Raw genomic sequence first — 18,691 nt, 5'->3', positions numbered from 1 at the left:
CTGCGTCTGGAATTCTTCGGTTTGGATTTCAAACAGGCAGAACCGGGGCTAAAACCCGGGTATCCTATTCCAGAGACAAGGAATAGGTGTCTCTAAGCATTAGTAAAGATTTTGTTTCTGTAAAAAGCCTAAATCAGTGATCATGTTGAAAATAGAAACCAGGACCCCTGCCACAGTACTTGGGCATGTTGACCTGACATGCTGTCATAGGCCTCCTACTTTAAACCTGGGTACTCATTCTTTCTACCTTTAAGGCTCTCCCTCCATTAATTGAGTTATTCTTAATGTCCCATTTAATACTTTCCCTACTGATGGGGAAAGAAGATGAATTCTCCCACCCTTAACCTAAATGCCCACTTATTTCCTCATCACTCACTGCCTCCCCAAATGTACCTACTGCTTAACTTAACCACAACATCAATATTTTACTCATTTAACATACTCAAAGTTTGTGCATTTCACATGTCTGTCCATATCCTTGTCAGCTATCTTTCTGTTCCTAGGCCCAAGAGGGCAGGAATTATATTTCCATCGCTATAAGCAGCAGCCCTTGGGGCAGAACCCAATACACACAGTCAGTCAATCAGTTGATTATGCTTGTGGGGTAGGGTGTCCATCTGATAGTTGTGATTTGTGATAAATTGATGAAAACTTTAGCTAAAATCATATGTATAAGCACACCAGTCAAACAGTAATAATGTAGCAGTATTTATTCAGTGCTTGGTGCAAAGTAAAGCACTTGACTAAATGCTGGGGTAGCTATAATACAGTCAGATCAGGCACTGTCCCTGTCCCACATGAGGATCACAGACAAAGAGGGCGAGGGAGGGCAGGTATCTTATTCCCAATTCACAGATGAGAAAACCAAGACATAATCCACTACATTGTGCTGAGGACTGTACTAAGCATTTGAGAGAGAGTACAAAACAACACAGTAGGTAAATGCAATCACTGCCCAAAGAGTTTAAAGATTAGAGAGGAGTCAGTAAAATAAATTACAGATAGTTATGTGCAAAGTTCTTGAGGGGTACAGACCCAAGTGAGTAGGTGACAGAAGGACATAATAATAATAATAATGTTGGTATTTGTTAAGCGCTTACTATGTGCCGAGCACTGTTCTAAGCGCTGGGGTAGACATAGGGGAATCAGGTTGTCCCACGTGGGGCTCACTGTCTTAATCCCCATTTTACAGATGAGGGAACTGAGGCACAGAGAAGTTAAGTGACTTGCCCACAGTCACACAGCCGACAAGTGGCAGAGCTGGGATTCGAACTCATGAGCCCTGACTCCAAAGTCCGTGCTCTTTCCACTGAGCCACGCTGCTTCTCCTGGATAGGACATGGATAGTAATCCCAGATCTGCCACTTGTATTCAGTAGGACCTTGGGCAAGTCACTTCACTTCTCTCGGCCTCAGTTATCTCATCTGTAAAATGGGGATGAAGACAGAGCCCAATGTGGGACAGGGACTGTGTCCAACCCAATTTGCTTGTATCTCCCCCAGTGTGCAGTACAGTGCCTGGCATGTAGTAAGTGCTTAACAAATACTAATGTTAGAAGGGAGAGCTTAGACAGAGAAGTAGGGACTAAATCAGGTAAGGCCTCTTGGAGAAGATATGATTTTAGAAAGGCTTTGAAGGCGGGGAGGTCAAGTGTCAGGGTGGGATTGGAACCCAAGTCTCCTCACTCCAGTCCTGTGCTCTTTCCACTAGGCCATGCTGCTTCTCAATCTGGGTTTCCAAATTTAGTGTCAGAAACTTCAGCACAGAGCAAAATCAAATTGACATGACATCCATGTTGAATCCCTTTCATTCTCTACTGCTCCAAAATGTTCTCTCTACTGTTGATGGTGGAAATCATATACACGCTGGCTCCAGTCACCTAATTCAGTTTAAGTAATTAACTGGTAGAGTAGATAAACTAGTAGAGAATGAAGAATTAAAATAAAGGACCATAGTCAGATCTAATTTTCCACCCCCACATACTGTTGAGCAGTCGTCTGCTTCTCTGCAGAAATCAACTACCATGTTTCACATGTGGAGATCAGATCTGCTCTATGAACTGCCATAGTAATCAGGGTAGACCGGCCTTAATTTTGAATAAATTTATATAAAAAAGACCTCATTTAATATTGTTGATGAAGAAGTAGGGAAATATAGGCAAAGGAATCATTTCACCAACTATATTCTAAAGCATTACGCAACTCTTGTACTAAATGATTTATATCCTCGTAAAAGTGCTCATCAGTTCTCCCATCCCTTAGGATGAGGGTAAGGACCAGTGTACCTCACATTTGAAGAGACAGAAAGTTACGTCAAGCTTGCTGCTAAGATCCTGTTGTGTTCATTCAATTAATTCAATCATTTATTGAGCGCTTACTGTGTGCAGAGCACTGTTCTAAGCTCTTGGAAAGTACAGGTCAGCAACAGAGAGAGATAAACCTTCCCCACAATGGGCTCACAGTCTAGAATGGGGGTCTAACAGAAATCTGGAAACATAGGAAGTTGCAGGATGATATTCCCTGGTTAGGGAACTTTGTTTCCCTAACCCAGCCTTTCCTCTATTTAAATTCTTCTGAAAAGTTGTTACCTCAAAACAAAGTCATAAGTAAGCATTTCAAATTCTAAAACAGGCTATCCTTGTTCTTATGAACCTAATTTGATATTTTGTGAGCTCAACATTTTTTCCTGGTTATTGAATCTCTTGTTTCACTGAAGTATTTGCCACTTTGATTTCATCTGGTGTTCCCAGGATTGAACTTGTATTTGAAAGGGGTTACTCAGTTTGAGGGAAAAGGCACCATTTATTTCCTATTTCTGTGGTCGGGGCATTCTCTTCAGCTCCTTTGATGCGGAGGACCTGGAAGCCTGAATTCTGAGTGTATTCAAATCTAAAGCAAAAATCAATTTATTAAAGGTTATTAACTCCAAACTGGCAGTTCTGAATCCATGGCTCATGGGAATGAATTATGAAATTGAATAGATAAGTAATCATGGCTCTAACATGCCATGGTAATCCTATTCAGATTCAGAAGTCTACAGTTCTTCCTTGGATTTGAGTTCTCTGGAACTGTAGAAACAGTGAGTTTGAATCGAGTCCACAAAAACATGTGCTTGTTTTCATTTCCAGCGACTTATCCTTTGTTTTTTTTGTCCATTCTCTCCCCATTACTGTTTCAGGAATATGATGATGGATATGGCACAGCTTATGATGAACAAAGTTATGATTCCTATGATAACAGCTATAGCACCCCAGCTCAAAGGTAAGGATCCATCCTTACTGTTGTACCTCTAGCAGAGAGTGGTCCCCAGCCCATTTTGAAAACTTGGGGTAAATGAAGTCATGTCCAGGTCTAGTCCAGCTGGCAGAAGGGCTGAGTTTGTCTCTTGGGAATTATCAAACTGTTCTCCCTGAATTACTTGGGTAATGGGACTGTTTCACTCGGTAGCCGTGGCCCAACGGACATTAGACGAGAATCATGGCACAGGATAGATCCTCTCTATAAAAGTGCCCACCTGGCTTCTCATGTCAGGTTGCACCATTCCAGCATAATCTGGGATGGTGGAGAACATTCCAGGGAAAGAATCATGTCTAAAACTCAAATTCTGGTTTTCTCTCTTGTAGTTCAGGATTCCTCCATTTTACCAAACTGTTCCCCCCAAATGTCTAAATCACATCTCCAAAGTTCAAAGATGTCTAACTGATTCTGTACAGTAAAATAAACAGGTATGCCATATCTTTCTGTTTGACGGACTTATCAATAAGGGCTTGTGTTGTATTGCAAAGCTTTATTTGGTGGTTTGAAGCTCGTCGTACAGATTTCCTATTGGTTTCAGTGGAAACCACCTGGCTTAACTCTGTACATACACCATCACAGAAACTAAGGGAAAATGTCAGGAGACATTAAATTTGCTCAAGTTCTTGAGGATGATGTCCACAGAGAAGTTAGATCTTGAGGTTAGAAAACTTTGTATCACCACAAAAAAAAACCCAACAGAGGAATTAAAGGAAAACTCTTGCCTAACTTTTCAAAATTATAAAATAGCAAATCCTTATATGACAACATATCTGTGTGCCCATGCTGTGTAAATAGTCAGGGTATAATAGAAACTGTCACAAGCTATGAACACTACTGATACAATTTCCTTGCCAACTTAAGGAAGGCAAAAAGACTAAAATTAATGTTGCCATATGCTATGCTATACAGCATTGCTGTTGGCAGTATTACCATTATGCACTCAGTAATTTCTTTTGGAAGACTGTCCTATATAGGTATAGGATAATTTTGAATTTTCGGCCAGCTCTGACACTGGGCACTCTGTTTCTCTTGGAAATACTGGTACTAACCTGTCTTTTGGAGGATGTCATCCGCTAACAAGTGATGGATGGATTTCTTTGAGCCACTACTTAGTCCACATTCCATTTCATATCTCACAAATCAAGGTAATTTTTTTTTAAATCAAGGTATAGAGATCGTGAGGGCCCATTTCAATTCTAAAATTACTGTTTATTAAAGAAACCCTTAATTCATTAAAGAATGATTAAGAATTCATTTTAATCAAGAAAATAAACATCCATCATTCAAAAAGGGCTATGCCATCTTCAACGGTGCTTCAGATGTGCAACCTCGAATTAAGGTCTCTTCATCACCAATACCAATATTATTAAAATGCCCATCCTCTCAAATATTTCATCAAGTATTATTAGGCCTGCTCTCTTCTGCCACCTGGATGCTTCACACATGATCATCACGGGGGTTGGGGAAAACAAAGCTAGGACAATGGCAAGCTGGTATTAATAAATCAATTGGCACTGTCAGTTGACTATTTAATGTTCTCGAGAATACATGAGATTTATCACTGAGGAATTGTAGAATAATGGTAGTATATGGAAACAAAGTCCACCAGGGAAATGTACGACATCATTCGGATTTAGCACTGCCATCTGCTTAATGGCACCAAGATGACTACAGAGGTACTTATGATCAGCCATTCATAGCAGTGACAGATGCTACCGAGAGTTAACATGCCAGGGAAAGAGGTTGCTACTAAAATTCAGATTATGTGACAAGGTTGCCGAAAGGAACAAGTGATTGTCGCCTCTCCTGTGCTGTTGTTCGCTGCTTTGAAAGTTGATGTTTCGAGGAATATTTCTCTACCCACCCTATCCAAAGGTCAAAGCCTCCCTTTCCTCCAACCACCTACCTGGTGCTCCTCTCCCCATGAAATCTGGAAGAGGGAGTGGATTGGTTCTAAACTGAGGAAGCTGTTGGCAGGCCAGTTTCTAAGCACTTGATTAGGTTGTTTCTGATAGTCCCCAGTGGCAAGTCACTGGTGAAATTTCAGACTGGGTTTTTTGTCAGAATCCACATGAATGGGATCCATGATGTGCTTCTCTAGGTAACTACCAAACCAGTAGATGCTCAGAATGTAGGTGCTTCCAAGCAGGTCTAAGGTGACCAAACAGAGGGATTCATCTAGCCCCCTGGAAGCTTTCGGGTTCCCAAATACTCTTGGAAAAATAGAGGCTTGGCTTTATTCTTATGAGTTTATGGGTTTCTAAATGAAAGAAAAGTTTTGGCCCTAGACTATGTCAGGGCTCTATCTTTGCAAGGCATCAAGAAATGGTAAAAAATTAAGAGGAAACCTGATCCCCATTGCACACTTCTGTGCCTCATGAGAGTTGGTGTCTGGGGAAAAACATAATATAACTAGGTGAAGAGACAAATTAACATCATATTGCATTTTCCAGTCCTAAAAATAAGTCTGCAATTTATCTGATAGTTTCTCTACCCACTCCTGCTCTTGGCCTTGGCCCCATTTCTCCAGCTAAAACACCCTACTTCTTCACTTATGGATCATTATCCTTATCTAGCTTTTGGTATATTCATTCTTCATGACATGCATGTATCTGTCCCCTTCCCTGCACTTTCTGGTAGACTGTAAAGCCCTTTACAGGACTGTGGCTTGACTCAAAATCAGCAAAAGGACTGATCTCTACAAACCCAGGAGAGGACATTATGTTTTCTTTTAACGTTCTTAATTTTGTTTGCCTTAGGCTTGTTAGCATCATGTATATAATGCTGTAAATGAATTGCTAGTTTTTAGTTCAGGATGGATTTTTTTCTACCTCATGATAATTCTTTACACATTAAAAAAATGACTAGATGTTTGTCTCCAATGGGACAGTGTTTCACTCCGAAAGACAAAGCGTATTGATGACACCAGCAATGTAATCTAGTGGACTTGAAGTGGGGAAAACCAGACTCCATTGAATCTCTCTGACTTTCGGCCTGTGACTTAATCTCTCTCATCCTCAGTTTTTCACCTATCAATCGATAGGTGATGCTAATGGCTGTGGTAATAATGTTCAACATATTTTGATTCCCTTTAGTGAATGGTACTAATCAAAAATATTATAGCTGCTAAGTAGTAATCAAATATGTTAGCAAACATTTAGTCTGTGCTGTTATTTACTTGTTAAATTCTATAGTTTGGCCCAACTCTAAGAAAGTACTTTTGATTTCCTTGAATCTTCCAAAGCCCTTTTAAATTCTTCCCCCTTAAACCACCTGCCTTCCCCCCCTTCAAAAAAAAGTAAGAGATCAAGGGATCAGCATGTTTCCTGAAGACTTCCATGCAATTTGGTTGACTTCCCTTAGAATCATCAAAAAGGAGAGCAATAAGAAATTGCTAACGTGCATCTTTTTGCAGAAGTGTGGGCTGTGGAAATTTCCTGGCTTGGATTAGATTGCAGGGGTGTATGGGTTTACTGTTCAGCCACTTCAGAAGTCTGCAGCTAAGCTCCATGGAAAAGAACTGAAAACCACTAGTGAAGGCATCAGTTTGTTCCCAAATAGCCAATTAATCAATCTATCAATGGTATTTACTGAGTGCTTAAAGTGTGCCAATCATCATATTAAGGACTTGGAAGTATGTAATAGTTATTAGACATAACTCCTGCCTTGAGGGGAGTTATGGTCCTTTCCCAAGACCATTTTCTTTGGCACTGATGAGGGTAATTCCCTGACTGAGTAATTGATTCTTCTTTGATGGTTTGTTTGTTTTGGTATTTGTTAAGCGCTTACTATGTGCAGAGCACTGTTCTAAGCGCTGGGGTAGATACAGGGTAATCAGGTTGTCTCATGTGAGGCTCACAGTTAATCCCCATTTTACAGATGAAGGAACTGAGGCACAGAGAAGTTGCTTATTGACATTCTTTTCAGTCAGTGGTATTTACTAACCACCATCTGTGGCTAGAGCCCTGTGATAAATGCCCTGGGAGAGAGCAATAGAAATCAATCAGTGGTATTTACTGAGCACTTACTGTGTGCAGAGAACTATACTGAGATCTCAGGAGAGTACAGTACAACTGAATTAGCAGACACATTTCCTGCCCATAATAAGGCATAAGGTCCCAACCTTCAAGGAGCTTAACACCTAATGGGGGAGGCAGGCAGACAAAAGTGATTTACAGATATTGGGACCAGGATGCGGTGTGGTCTAATGGAAAGAGCATAGGCCTGGGAGTCAGATGACCTGGGTTTTAATCCTGGCTCTGCCACTTTTCCGCTTTGTGGCTTTGGGGAAGTCATTAAACTTCTCAGTGCCTGTTACCTTATCTGTAAAATGTGGATTATCTGTGAGCCCCGTGTAGAACATGAACTATGTCCAACCTGATTATCTTGTTATTCAGTGTCGTATTTATTGAGCATTTACTGTGTGCCGATCATTCATTTATTCAGTAGTATTTATTGAGCGCTTACTATGTGCAGAGCATGGTACAAAGTGCTTGGAATGTACAATTTGGCAACAGAGAAAATCTCTTCCCATTGATGGGCTCACAGTCTAATGGAGAGCACTGTACTAAGCACTTGGGAGAGTATGATACAACAGAGTTGGTAGACAAGTTCCCTGCCCACAGCCAGTTATAGTCTGTAGTGTAGACATTAATATACATAAATAAATTATGGTTATGTAAATAAAAGCTGTGGGGTTGAGGGAAAGGTGAATAATAAAGCTTGCAAATCCTAGAGCCAGATGATGCAGAAGGGAGTGGGAGAAGAGGAAGTTAGGGCTTAGTTGAGCAAGGCCTCTTGAAATAATTCAGTTTCTAGTAAGTTGGTTTTATTTTCCATCTGAGAGCCCTATCATTTATCGGGCATCTACTCTATGCAGAGCAATGTCCTGAGAAGTTGGGAGAATATAATTGAGTTATAACTAATTTGAATTAAAATACTAGTAAAAACATTGCCAAACAGTAGAGCATGTATTTTGGTGTTTAGCAGTTCACCTTAACATCTTAAATCGCCATCAAAAAATGCATTTGTACTAGACTTGAAATACCTTAGACATTCTCAAATGATATCTGATCACATGTATATATGTGGAAATATGGAAAATGATAATTGTGGTATTTAAGTGCTTACCATGTGCCAGGTACTGTACTAAGCGCTGGTGTAGATACAATACAGTCAGATCAGTCAGCATCCCTGTTCCACACGGGGCTCACAGTCTAAGCAGGAGGGATAACAGGTTTCGAATCCCCATTTTACGGATGAGGAAACTGAGAAACTTGCCCAAGGTCGCAGGGCCAGGACTAAACCAGGTCTTTCCACGAAGCCATGCTATTGGGTGTGTTTGTACCTTCAGGATAAGAACTAGTGTGAAAAATAATTGTTAGGCACTAATTACTTAGAAACTGTACATCATTGTTTTGCAAAATGCCTCTTCAAAGTTTCATTGACACCTTATCTTATCTCACTAGGGAACAGAATTGTGCAGCTAGAGAAAGTTGAATGAATAATCTGGCTTCCACTCCAGGAAAATGTATCTCTAAGAAAAAATCAGGAAAAATAGACTGTGCAGTTCAACTTTAAGCTTACAGTCACCTTGTTTCAGATGCAGTGAGCAGCCAGCCTTAAGCATGCGAAACTCCCCGGGCCCTTGTAAACATGATGTAATAGGAAAGGTCCCTTAGGGGGAAGAAGTTCATTCCCTCATGCCTCAGGCCAGTTGGGATGTGGACTGAGCATCTCTGTCTGCCTCAATGGCTCAAAACTGTTTTGCGTTTCAGATCCCTGCCCTAAATGTTCTGCTGACTACTGCTGCAACAGGATGCACAACTACTTTTCCTCTAAACTTGGAGTTTGAGCACTTTTCAGTCAGCGCAGATGCTGTTCAAACTAGATTGTCTGCAGATGAATGGAGACAGGGTTGATAGCTTTATTTAAGGGTTGAAAGTGAAAGCTGAAAATGTCATGGGTGAATATGCCATACTATTTACTTCCCCATGTGTGCGTTCATTATAAATCTCCCCGCGGTGATACCTGGGTAGATCCAGAGAAACCTTGGCAGGTAAACAATCCCAGGCTGCACTATTTAATCCACCAAGAACTGTAAACAAGCTGAGAAAATGCCAGATAAACCATATCAGCTGCTGTTGAAAATTCCAGAGACACCAATAATGAAAGACAACATCCATTGGCAGTCATCAAAAGGTCGTTACATGCTAGAGCGCCTTCATTATTGTATGTACACAATTCTCCCTGAAATTACTTCGGGAGAAAAAGGAGGTGAAAATGATTCCATTTTACTGCTTGTTCCCATCAGTTCAGTTTAAAAGAATTAGATCAGGAATGAGTCTGCTTCAACCTGTTAAAATTGGTTTCAATGACAAAGGGCCAGTATCCTACTTTTGGAAGGCATTCCCGAGAAAGGTAGGCAGCTTTATCATTATTAGAAGCCATGTCCTCTGATCGCCAGGCCAGTGCTCTTTCTTCTAGGCCATGCTCGGTTGGGTCAGGACCCAAGTCATCATATACACAAATTCCAGAGGATCAAAGCAGTCGGTGTGAAACGGATGGAAAAACATAACTTCCTTTTCCCTCAATGTAGGGGCATGGAAGGCCAGGAATGAGAGAGCAAATGGGACAAGATTTTCCCAAGGTTTCTTTAGCTTTCCTACAAAGTTTAACAGCTCAAATCTTCATTATCAACAACAGTTGAACCCCTAGGCAATAGAACATTTTAGTACAACGTATTATTAGAAATCATTGTTCTTTGGTATATGGCCTACTACAACCATATTTTAGAATTATGACACATAGATAAGTGTCTTGTCTGCAAGTGGCAACACCAGTGTGGTGACAGATAAAGTTCCAGAACTCTTAGCAGTAAAGCTCTCTGAAATTGCAACTTCTCCTCTGCCAGCTTCATATTCTGCCACCTCCCACAAAGGGCTTGCTTGCTTTGTTTAGCTTCTCTGTCTGTCCTTGCTTCATTATCTGTCCTTTTACCATGGTTGAAGATACTTAATTTTGGCAGTCGATAGTGATGATATTAATCATTTATTCTGAGCCAAGCTTGGGGGTGGATGATCAGATCAGGCACAGTTGCTTGCTTCACACAAGGCTCCCAATCTGAGAGAGAGGGAAAGCACTTTAGAATCCAAGTATTGGGGCCCAGAGAAGTTAACTGACTTGCCTGATGTCTCAGAGCTGGAACTAATAATAATAATTATGGTTTTTGTTAAGCACTTACTATGGGCCAGTCCCTGTCCCACATGGGGCTCACAGTCTCAATCCCCATTTTACAGATGAGGTAACTGAGGCCCAGAGAAGTAAAATGACTTGCCCAAAATCACATAGCAAATAAGTGGCGGAGCTAGGATTAGAACCCATGACCTCCTGACTCCCAGGCCTGTGCTCTATCCACTATGCCATGCTGCTTCCTACTGGAACCTATGTCCCCTGAGTCTCACAGCCATGCTCTTTCCATTAGACCACACTGTCTCCTTTCCTGGATATGAAGTTTGCCAAACTAGGGTGGTAGAGAGGTTAGTCTATAGCCCAGTGCTGAACCAGAGAAGCTATTCATGCTCAGTATGCTGTTATCAGCCTTCTTGAGTGGCTACTTTCAGAGCCCAGGTCATCAGCATAGGGGAACTCCTGAAGAAGACATTTAATGGCACAAGACCTAGTAGGTACTTCTTATTTTATGTTTCAGTTCATTTTCAAATTCACTAGAGTCTAAGGGCATCGTTATCATTAATTCCTACGTACTGACCGTTCATCTTTCCTTTCCTTCCTGCACCTCATGTCTGGGCTCCTTATTGCTCTGGTGGGAAGAAGTAGGTGTTTATCCCTGCATATTTTTATGGAAAATGGAAACAATTTCTTGCCCCGCCAGGTTCCGTAGAGAGTAAAAACAAGCACCCTAATTAAGTGATGGTGGGCAGTGATTGGTGGAATTAAAGAATGGCATGTCTGCTTTTCACTATTCATAAACCAATTGCATTTTTTAATTTCCCAAAATCCATAAGTTTAAATTTGATCTATAAATGGTATTGTCCCACCAGTTGCAGACTGTCTCATGGGAATTACATCTCCCATCAATACTCCTTTTAAGCGATGTTCACCCTAATCTGATAACTCCTCCTAAAATAAATCAAGTTCCAGTGGCTGGAATTCATCTTCAAATAAAAGTAAACATCCCCAGAACAGTTATGATCTTCAGTTGACTCCTGTTATGAGTCATTTGTGAAACCTTTAGTTAAAAGACCCTGTTACTGCCACTCAGAGACAGCCTCACGGGTAAAACGAAATGAACAGCCTGAAGTGCAACAACCACAACTGTGCTCCTTTTCATATGTGCACACACACTCCTCTATACACATACAAAGTACCATGGCCAGGAAGTACGCTTGCAACCCGTCCCCTTCCCCTCGTGCCCCCCACCACCCCAGCTGGCCGTAAGAGTGGGTCCTTGAGACCCCTGGGCAAGGTGGTACTTTGCAGGGGGCAAGAGGAAGTAGGAAGTTCCCTCCGTGTGAACTGTTCCCTTCCCCAGTCTGGTCCAGAATGCTTTTGGGGGAAGTTAACCTAAATCCTGCAGCAGGAAGTCATTTGCCTCCCCCTTCTCCCACCCCTGCCTTCTGGAGGCAATAAAATATGAGCTCACCTGGAACTTCCAGTTTTCCTCCCCTCCCTGGGTCTGAACCCTGGGCATCATCCTCATGTGTACTTACCCAGGTAAGGCTCTGCATACTCCCAGCATCAAGTGCTTAGTACAGTGCTCTGCACACACTAAGTGCTCAATAAATACAGTTGAATGACTGAATCATGTCTGTTGCCGAATTGTACATTCCAAGCGCTTAGTACAGTGCTCTGCAAATAGTACGCGCTCAATAAATCCTACTGAATGAATGTGGCCAGAAGAGCCACAGATACCAAAAAATGAAGTCTCTCCATACCCATACAAACATGCATGTAGATCTAAAACTTGAAATTAGTAATTGAGGGAATGACCAATTTTCCCTCTTGAGCTCCTTTAGATCAGGATCAATTATCCTTTGCCCCAGGAAATTCCAACCAAATTCTCTCATCAGATGAGAGATACTCTTGATGGGGTCTCCATGTTTATTTTAATTTTTTTATGATATTTGTTAAGCCCTTGCTAAGTCTAGGCATGGTACTAAGCACTGGGGTAGATAAAAGGTAGTCGGGTTGTCCCTGTCCCACAATCACAAAGAAGAAAGGCGGATCTGAGATTAGAACTCAAGTCCTTCTGACTCCCAGGCCAGAGCTCTATCCACTAGGCCATGCTGCTTCTCTTGCAACCCTTTGTGCCTCTGCTATTCACTCCAAGAAGGGCAAATTGAGATTACATATGGTCCAAATTGAGCATTTCCAAGCCCACAAGGGGGAAATTGTTTGGGGTGTAGAGTGACACCTCTGCTCATCCTTGGCACTGATATCCTCCTAGCACAAGAGGTTACGGAAGGCCAGGCTTTGAACATCATAGATCTCATCCCAGGATGCAACCAAGGAAAGCCATAACCCATGGGGCCTTGCTGGAAAGCCACTTCTCTTTCTGTGGGCCAAGTTTTCTCTGTTAACAGAGAAGGCAAGTGTGGTGAAAATTAATGACTACATGATTTTCAAGCTCCTTTCCGACCTCGCGCTAAAACAATGTTGCTTACTAATTTCTGAATCAGTGTCCAAATGCAATCATGAAACCTAAATTGGCTTTAATTTATTCAGGCTTGTGACAAAGTTAAAAATGGATGATCACAATCCAAAAATCTCACTTCAGCCATCGGTTTCATCTTCCTCCCACTCCAAATGTTTCCCCAGAGTTTCTGAAAAGCAGTGTGATAGACTGATTGGATTTCCTCTCCTCCTGCCCACTCTGTAAGGAGGGATGAAATGCCCAAAGAGCAGGGAGGAGGAGGAGAATGGAAGGATTGAGTCCTGTATCACCTATAATAGACTATGAATCTCTAAGTAATCAGTCATTCAACAGTATTTATTGATGCTTACTACATGCAGTGTACCGTAGAACTTGGGAAAGTTCAGTAGGATTAGACATGGTTCTTTCCCCAGTATGGTGAGGGAAGACACCCAAAATAATTACAGATAGAAGTGGAGGGGACATTGAATATGTAGTGGAGTAGCTGCTTAGATAATAGAGCGTGTGGGGTTTTTTATTAATGGTACTATTTAAGCCCTTACTATGTGCCTGACACTGTATTGAATGCTGGGTAGATACAAGGTAATTGAGTTGAACAGAGTCTCTTTCCTTCTTGGGGCTCACAGTTTAAGTAGGAGGGAATGGGATTTAATCCCCATTTTACAGATGAGGTAACTGAAGTACATAGAAGTTAAGTAACTTGCCCAAGCTCACACAGGAGGCAAATGGTAGAGCTGGGAACCCAGGTCCTGTGACACACAGGCCTGTGTTTTTTTCACTAGGCCACACAGCTTCCCAATGTTAGACATTGCTAGACACTAGAGTGCTTAGCTAGTAGAGAGAGTCAGTATGTCCAGAAGTGCCTCAGATGGGTCTGAGTATATTGGTGTGAAGGTAGTCCAGAGAGCAGAATGGGTGGATGGAAGAATGTGACCTAGAGAGAAGAGAGAGTCACTGGGGAAGGTCTCTGAGAGAAGGTGGGGATTTCAGGTTGGAGAGACTAGTGGTCTGGGAGTCTTTCATGGGGGCAGCACAACCTGGGCCCTGAATGAAGACTTGATTCCATTCTAGTGGAAGGATGTGGGCTCCAAGCCTTCTTGAGAGACCACCAGGGTCCTCTCATGCCCAAAGAGCAAAGTGTATCCTGGACTTCTACTTGCTCCTTTTCCCTCCTTCAAGAACTGATCGCCCTTAGTGTCAACACTATGCTGCGTTGACTGCACGGGCCTGGGAGTCTGAGGACCTGGCTTGTAATTTTTATACCCATAGTGCCACATGCCTGCTGTGTGACCTTGGACAGGTCACTTAACTACTCTGTGCCTCAATTCCCTCATCTATAAAATGGGGATTAAGACTGTGAGCCCTATGTAGGACAGGGGCTGTGTCCAACCTAATTTGCTTGTATCTACCCCAACGCTTAGAACAGTGCCTGGCAAATAGTAAGTGCTTAACAAATACCCTATTTATTACTATATTATTAGTCCGGTTATTGGCACATAATAAGGTCTTAATAAATGCTACAATTATTAGCTGAGCTTCTTAGGCCTTAAGCTGTTAATGATAAATGGTTTTAGGTTGGAGGTTGCTAGGCAAATAAGAATGTAATCAAATATATGAGGAATGAAAATTTCAGGGAGCAGTTAACGAATAATTTCACTGTTTAGTTGATGGTAACATAGAAACCATCAAGTGGCTGGATTTGCAGACCCTGCTCTCACCCCACCCAGGTTACAGTCCATATCCTGTGCAAGAATCACCTGGTAAGTTGGAGCGTGGTTAGGCATTTTGGTCACGTAGCCTATTGGGATGCCAAGGGCAAGCCCGATTGTAGCCTTAGGGCTTGTGCTGGCTGCTGCACAGCCTCTGACAACAGCGGTTATCATTACTTATATCTCCATCTCCCCTATTAGAGTGGAAGCTCCTTGTGGGCAGGGATCATGTCCCTTCTTTGGGTTGTACTTTGCCAAGCCCTTATCTCAGTGCACTGTACCCAGTGGGTGCTTAGGAAATATCACTGCTACTGCTACTACTCCTGGCAAGCCTCTTAATCTTTAGAATATTATTCTAGCTACATATTTCCTTTGTTCTCGCTGTCGGTGTCTCATACACCTTAGAGAGAAGAGGCCAATCAAGACACAAGGAGAGCTATCTGTGTCACTTTCCTTTATATGCTATAGAGTCCTCTAACTTGCTTTTGTGAAGTTATACTAAAGAATTTGGGGATAGTGTTCACTTCCATAGCAACAGATTGAAGCCCCAAATGCAGGAGTGTTATTGCCCTGCAGTGTTAAGGAAATGGAAAAACTTAAGAGGCTAGGTGAGTGAAAGATCTTTTATTCATGTACAGATGTCTGACATCATGAAAAAGTGAAATCAGAACTGATCTACCCGGGCAAAATGGAGCCACAAATTGACACGTTGACCTCACTGCTGCTGACCATGAGATCCTATCCTTGTGTACGGTTGGGCTCAGGCAGCCCAAGTGTGAGTGAGTCTCTGCTCCACACCTGATCCAAGAGAGATGGCTCTTCCTTACAGCCCTCGTCCTTTTCTAAACTGTCTCATGATTGTCCTGAGAGATTCACTTCAGAAGGCCAGGAGGTCCAAGTCTTTCTTCAGTTTGCTTCTAACTCTGAACTCAAACAGGGTGTCAGGAAAGCCAGATCCAGGTGTTAATTCCATCTCCCCAATCTCTGACCTGCAATGTCCTCCCAGCATCCCCAGCTACGTGTCTAGGGCTGATGTCATACCAGATAATGTGGTGGTAGGTTTGGGGATGGAACCCTCTGAAAATTAATTAATTCTGAAAATGAAATCCTCCTCTTCCTCCAGTCTGTCCCTCAGAAAGGGAGCCAGCCAGGTATCTTAACCCTGCCCACCCTGGCCTCTTGCCTCTTTCTCCTATCCCTGTACCCCTCTTCTCTCACCCTTTAGTTCTCTCTTTGCTCCCCCCTCCCAAGATAAGCCAGCAAGATAAGATGATGCTTATTTCCATCCCAGCCCCTAGCTTGTAAGATATTAGGACATGTCAGCATCCTCTGTGGATGGATGCATCTGATTTGCACATTGTAGTTCCTCACTGATACAACCAGGTCAAGTAGCATTTCATCCTGATCAAGTAACAAAGAATGCTGATGTCATCTGTCCTCCAGCCAAAGGATAGGAAGTCTAGAAAAGGGCAGGCTAAAGATGTCTGAACCCTGGACAAAAGGGGAACTCAAATCCAACCAATCTGAGAAAATGGAGCCTTGTTCACTGCAGATTTCAAGTGTAGACAGAATCCTGTGGCCCCACTCAACTTCTGCCTGGGAGTTAAACCCAGAAAATTATATTGGATTGCTTGAGAACTAGGAGTCAGGAGACCTAGGTTTGAACCCCAGATCTGCCACTGGCCTACTCTGTGACCTTGGGCAAGTCATTGAACCTCTCTTCAGCCCCAATTTCCTCATCTCTATAATGAGGATAAGATCCCTGCTTTCCCTCGCTTTTAGATTGTGAGCCCTGTGTGGGGCAGGAACTGTGTCCATTCCATCAAGCTTGTATCAACCCTTGCACTTAGCATGAGGTAAGTGCTTATTAAATGGCAAAATAGCAAGAAGAGGTAAACCTGTATCCATCCTTACTCCAATCTGACAGTTGGATGGCCCTATCCGGATTGCAAGCCTGTCTTTTTGCAAGCTTTTTCCAGATTTCAAGCAAAGAAGCTATTCCAACGTAGCAGGCTATTCCTAACTGAATTGCTGACCTTTATTCTGTTTTTCCTTACAGTGGCACTGATTACTATGATTACGGGCATGGACTTAGTGAGGAGACGTATGATTCTTATGGTGAGTAAGTTTAACATGCGGAACCGTGAAGAGAAAGTGAGAAATTGATCTAAAATGATTCCTTCTTCTTGTACCAACCTATTAAGCCTCCTTTATGCAAAATCCAACAGCCTGCTTGAGCCAATCGGGGTCTGTTGTGCTCTTTTCAGAGAGGCCGGAAAGTCATATTTAATTTTAAAAGGGGGAAAAAATGCGGTAAGAATGTGGAAGCCCTCCTAAATCAATCCATCAGTGATATTTACTGAGTACTTACTGTGTGAAGAGCTCTGAACTAAGTGCTTGGGAGACTACAGTGTAATAGAGTTGGTAGACACAATCCCTGCCCTCAGGGATCTTACATCCTAGTTGGGGAGAAAGACATTAAAATAAATAAATACAACTCACGTCTGCCATCCTGGATCCCGAGCTTCTTCAGCTCCAGAGCTTATCCCTGGCACTGCAGGATTTCCTATGTTTCCCAGGGATTTCGTTGCCAATTCATCTGGCGTCCAGAAGTCTGAGCTGGGTGGAGACACCAGGTGCTTGGAAACAAAGTGAACTGAGGAAACTGAGTCAGCGGCACTGATGTTCTTCTTTCATCTTTGAATTTGAATTCACTCGCCATCTCAAGTAGTCTAAAAACCAGACAGAGAATCATTACCCAAAGGTTACCGAAGCATTTAGTCAGATAGTAAACATCAAAGTGCCTCAGCCCTTGTGTGGAAACAACAAAGAGACTCTTAATATGGTGGAAACACACCCGGATGCCGAGGGCTCATTGTCTTTAAAGAATCAAGGCAGCAGGCAATGACAAGTGCAGTGGAACGAATCTGTTACGGAAGCAAGAGCATGTTAAAAGATGCCTTAGGTACCTCTGGCTTGTGAATCCAGAACATGCGGTCTTTGATCAGGCAAGAGGCTTGGAAGGTTCATGAATTTCAGGTAATCAGCACAAGTGAACGGTGAGGCTGGTTAATAGATGTTCTGACATTTTTTTCAGCACAAAACTGGAAAACCGATTTCTGCCGTTCCGTTTTGAAGTGCTTTTTGCCAGAGCGTCTGCCTGAAGCAAAGATAACCACAATGAAGACTTTTGCTTGTCAGAACAAACGCTCACCCAAATGCATTGGCTTGCTGAATACCGTCTCTTTAAATTGATGCAAGTTAGCTTGAAGGGTTGCCTTTTGATTACACACTTGTATTAGGAGACGAGGTCATTCCCCATCTTTCTTCGGTCTCTCTGCACAGCCCAGCTTTCTTATGGCTTTCTGCTGGAACGCTGACATTAACTTTTAGATGGCACAGCAGTTTTATATACTCAGGGTCTACCAAGCATCCAGGAAGTCAGGGTGTTAAATGAGATTTTTTCATACGTAGTTCAGCATTTACAATGTAAAGCTCAGAATAGCTCACCATTTGGATTGCGCATATTCTCTTTGGCAGATTTGCCATGTGGTCCCTTGAAGAGCCCTAGAGGATGAGGTAGCGACTTCCTTTCTTCCTCCCTTTTTTCTCCCTTCAGATCCTTTTCTTCTGCCATTTCTCTGGTTTCACCATTTGGATGTCATCCCTCACCTTGCATCGTTCCCTAGATCGTGGTTGTCCTCACTGGAAAGAGCATAGGCCTAGAAGTCAGAAAACCTGGGTTCTATTTCCACCTGCACCACTTGCCTGTGGTGTGACCTTGGGCAAGCCATTTTACTTCTCTGGGCCTCAGTTTCCTCATCTGTCAAATGGGAATTAAATACCTGTTCTCCCTCCCCCCGAAGACTGTCCATCCACATGGGACAGAAAGTATGTTTGATCTGATTGTACTATAAATGCTTAACAAATACCACAGTTTTTTTTTAATTAGCTATGATTTTTATGCCAATCTAGCAGGGAAGGCAAACACTAAGACAGATTACAGATGGGGA

At 42.4% G+C, this 18,691-nt stretch overlaps 1 protein-coding gene across 2 annotated transcripts in view; it reads left to right on the top strand.

Annotated features, from left to right (window-relative positions):
- The window catches only part of KHDRBS3 (KH RNA binding domain containing, signal transduction associated 3), a 117,342-nt gene that overhangs the window by 92,276 nt on the left and 6,375 nt on the right, over window positions 1–18,691 (top strand). For both annotated transcript variants that reach the window (XR_003758974.2, XM_029063840.2), the window contains exons 7-8: window positions 3,178–3,260; window positions 16,738–16,796. Coding sequence is in view for 1 of the 2 variants with exons in the window: in XM_029063840.2 (XP_028919673.1) it covers window positions 3,178–3,260; window positions 16,738–16,796 (142 nt within the window). In the remaining variant the exon portion in view is untranslated. The remainder of the gene's footprint in view (window positions 1–3,177; window positions 3,261–16,737; window positions 16,797–18,691) is intronic.

This window comes from Ornithorhynchus anatinus, chromosome 4 (assembly GCF_004115215.2).
Source record: "Ornithorhynchus anatinus isolate Pmale09 chromosome 4, mOrnAna1.pri.v4, whole genome shotgun sequence".
Lineage (NCBI taxonomy): Eukaryota > Metazoa > Chordata > Mammalia > Monotremata > Ornithorhynchidae > Ornithorhynchus > Ornithorhynchus anatinus.
The sequence above is the reverse complement of the archived record's forward strand: the minus strand, read 5'-3'. Positions and strand labels throughout refer to the sequence as shown.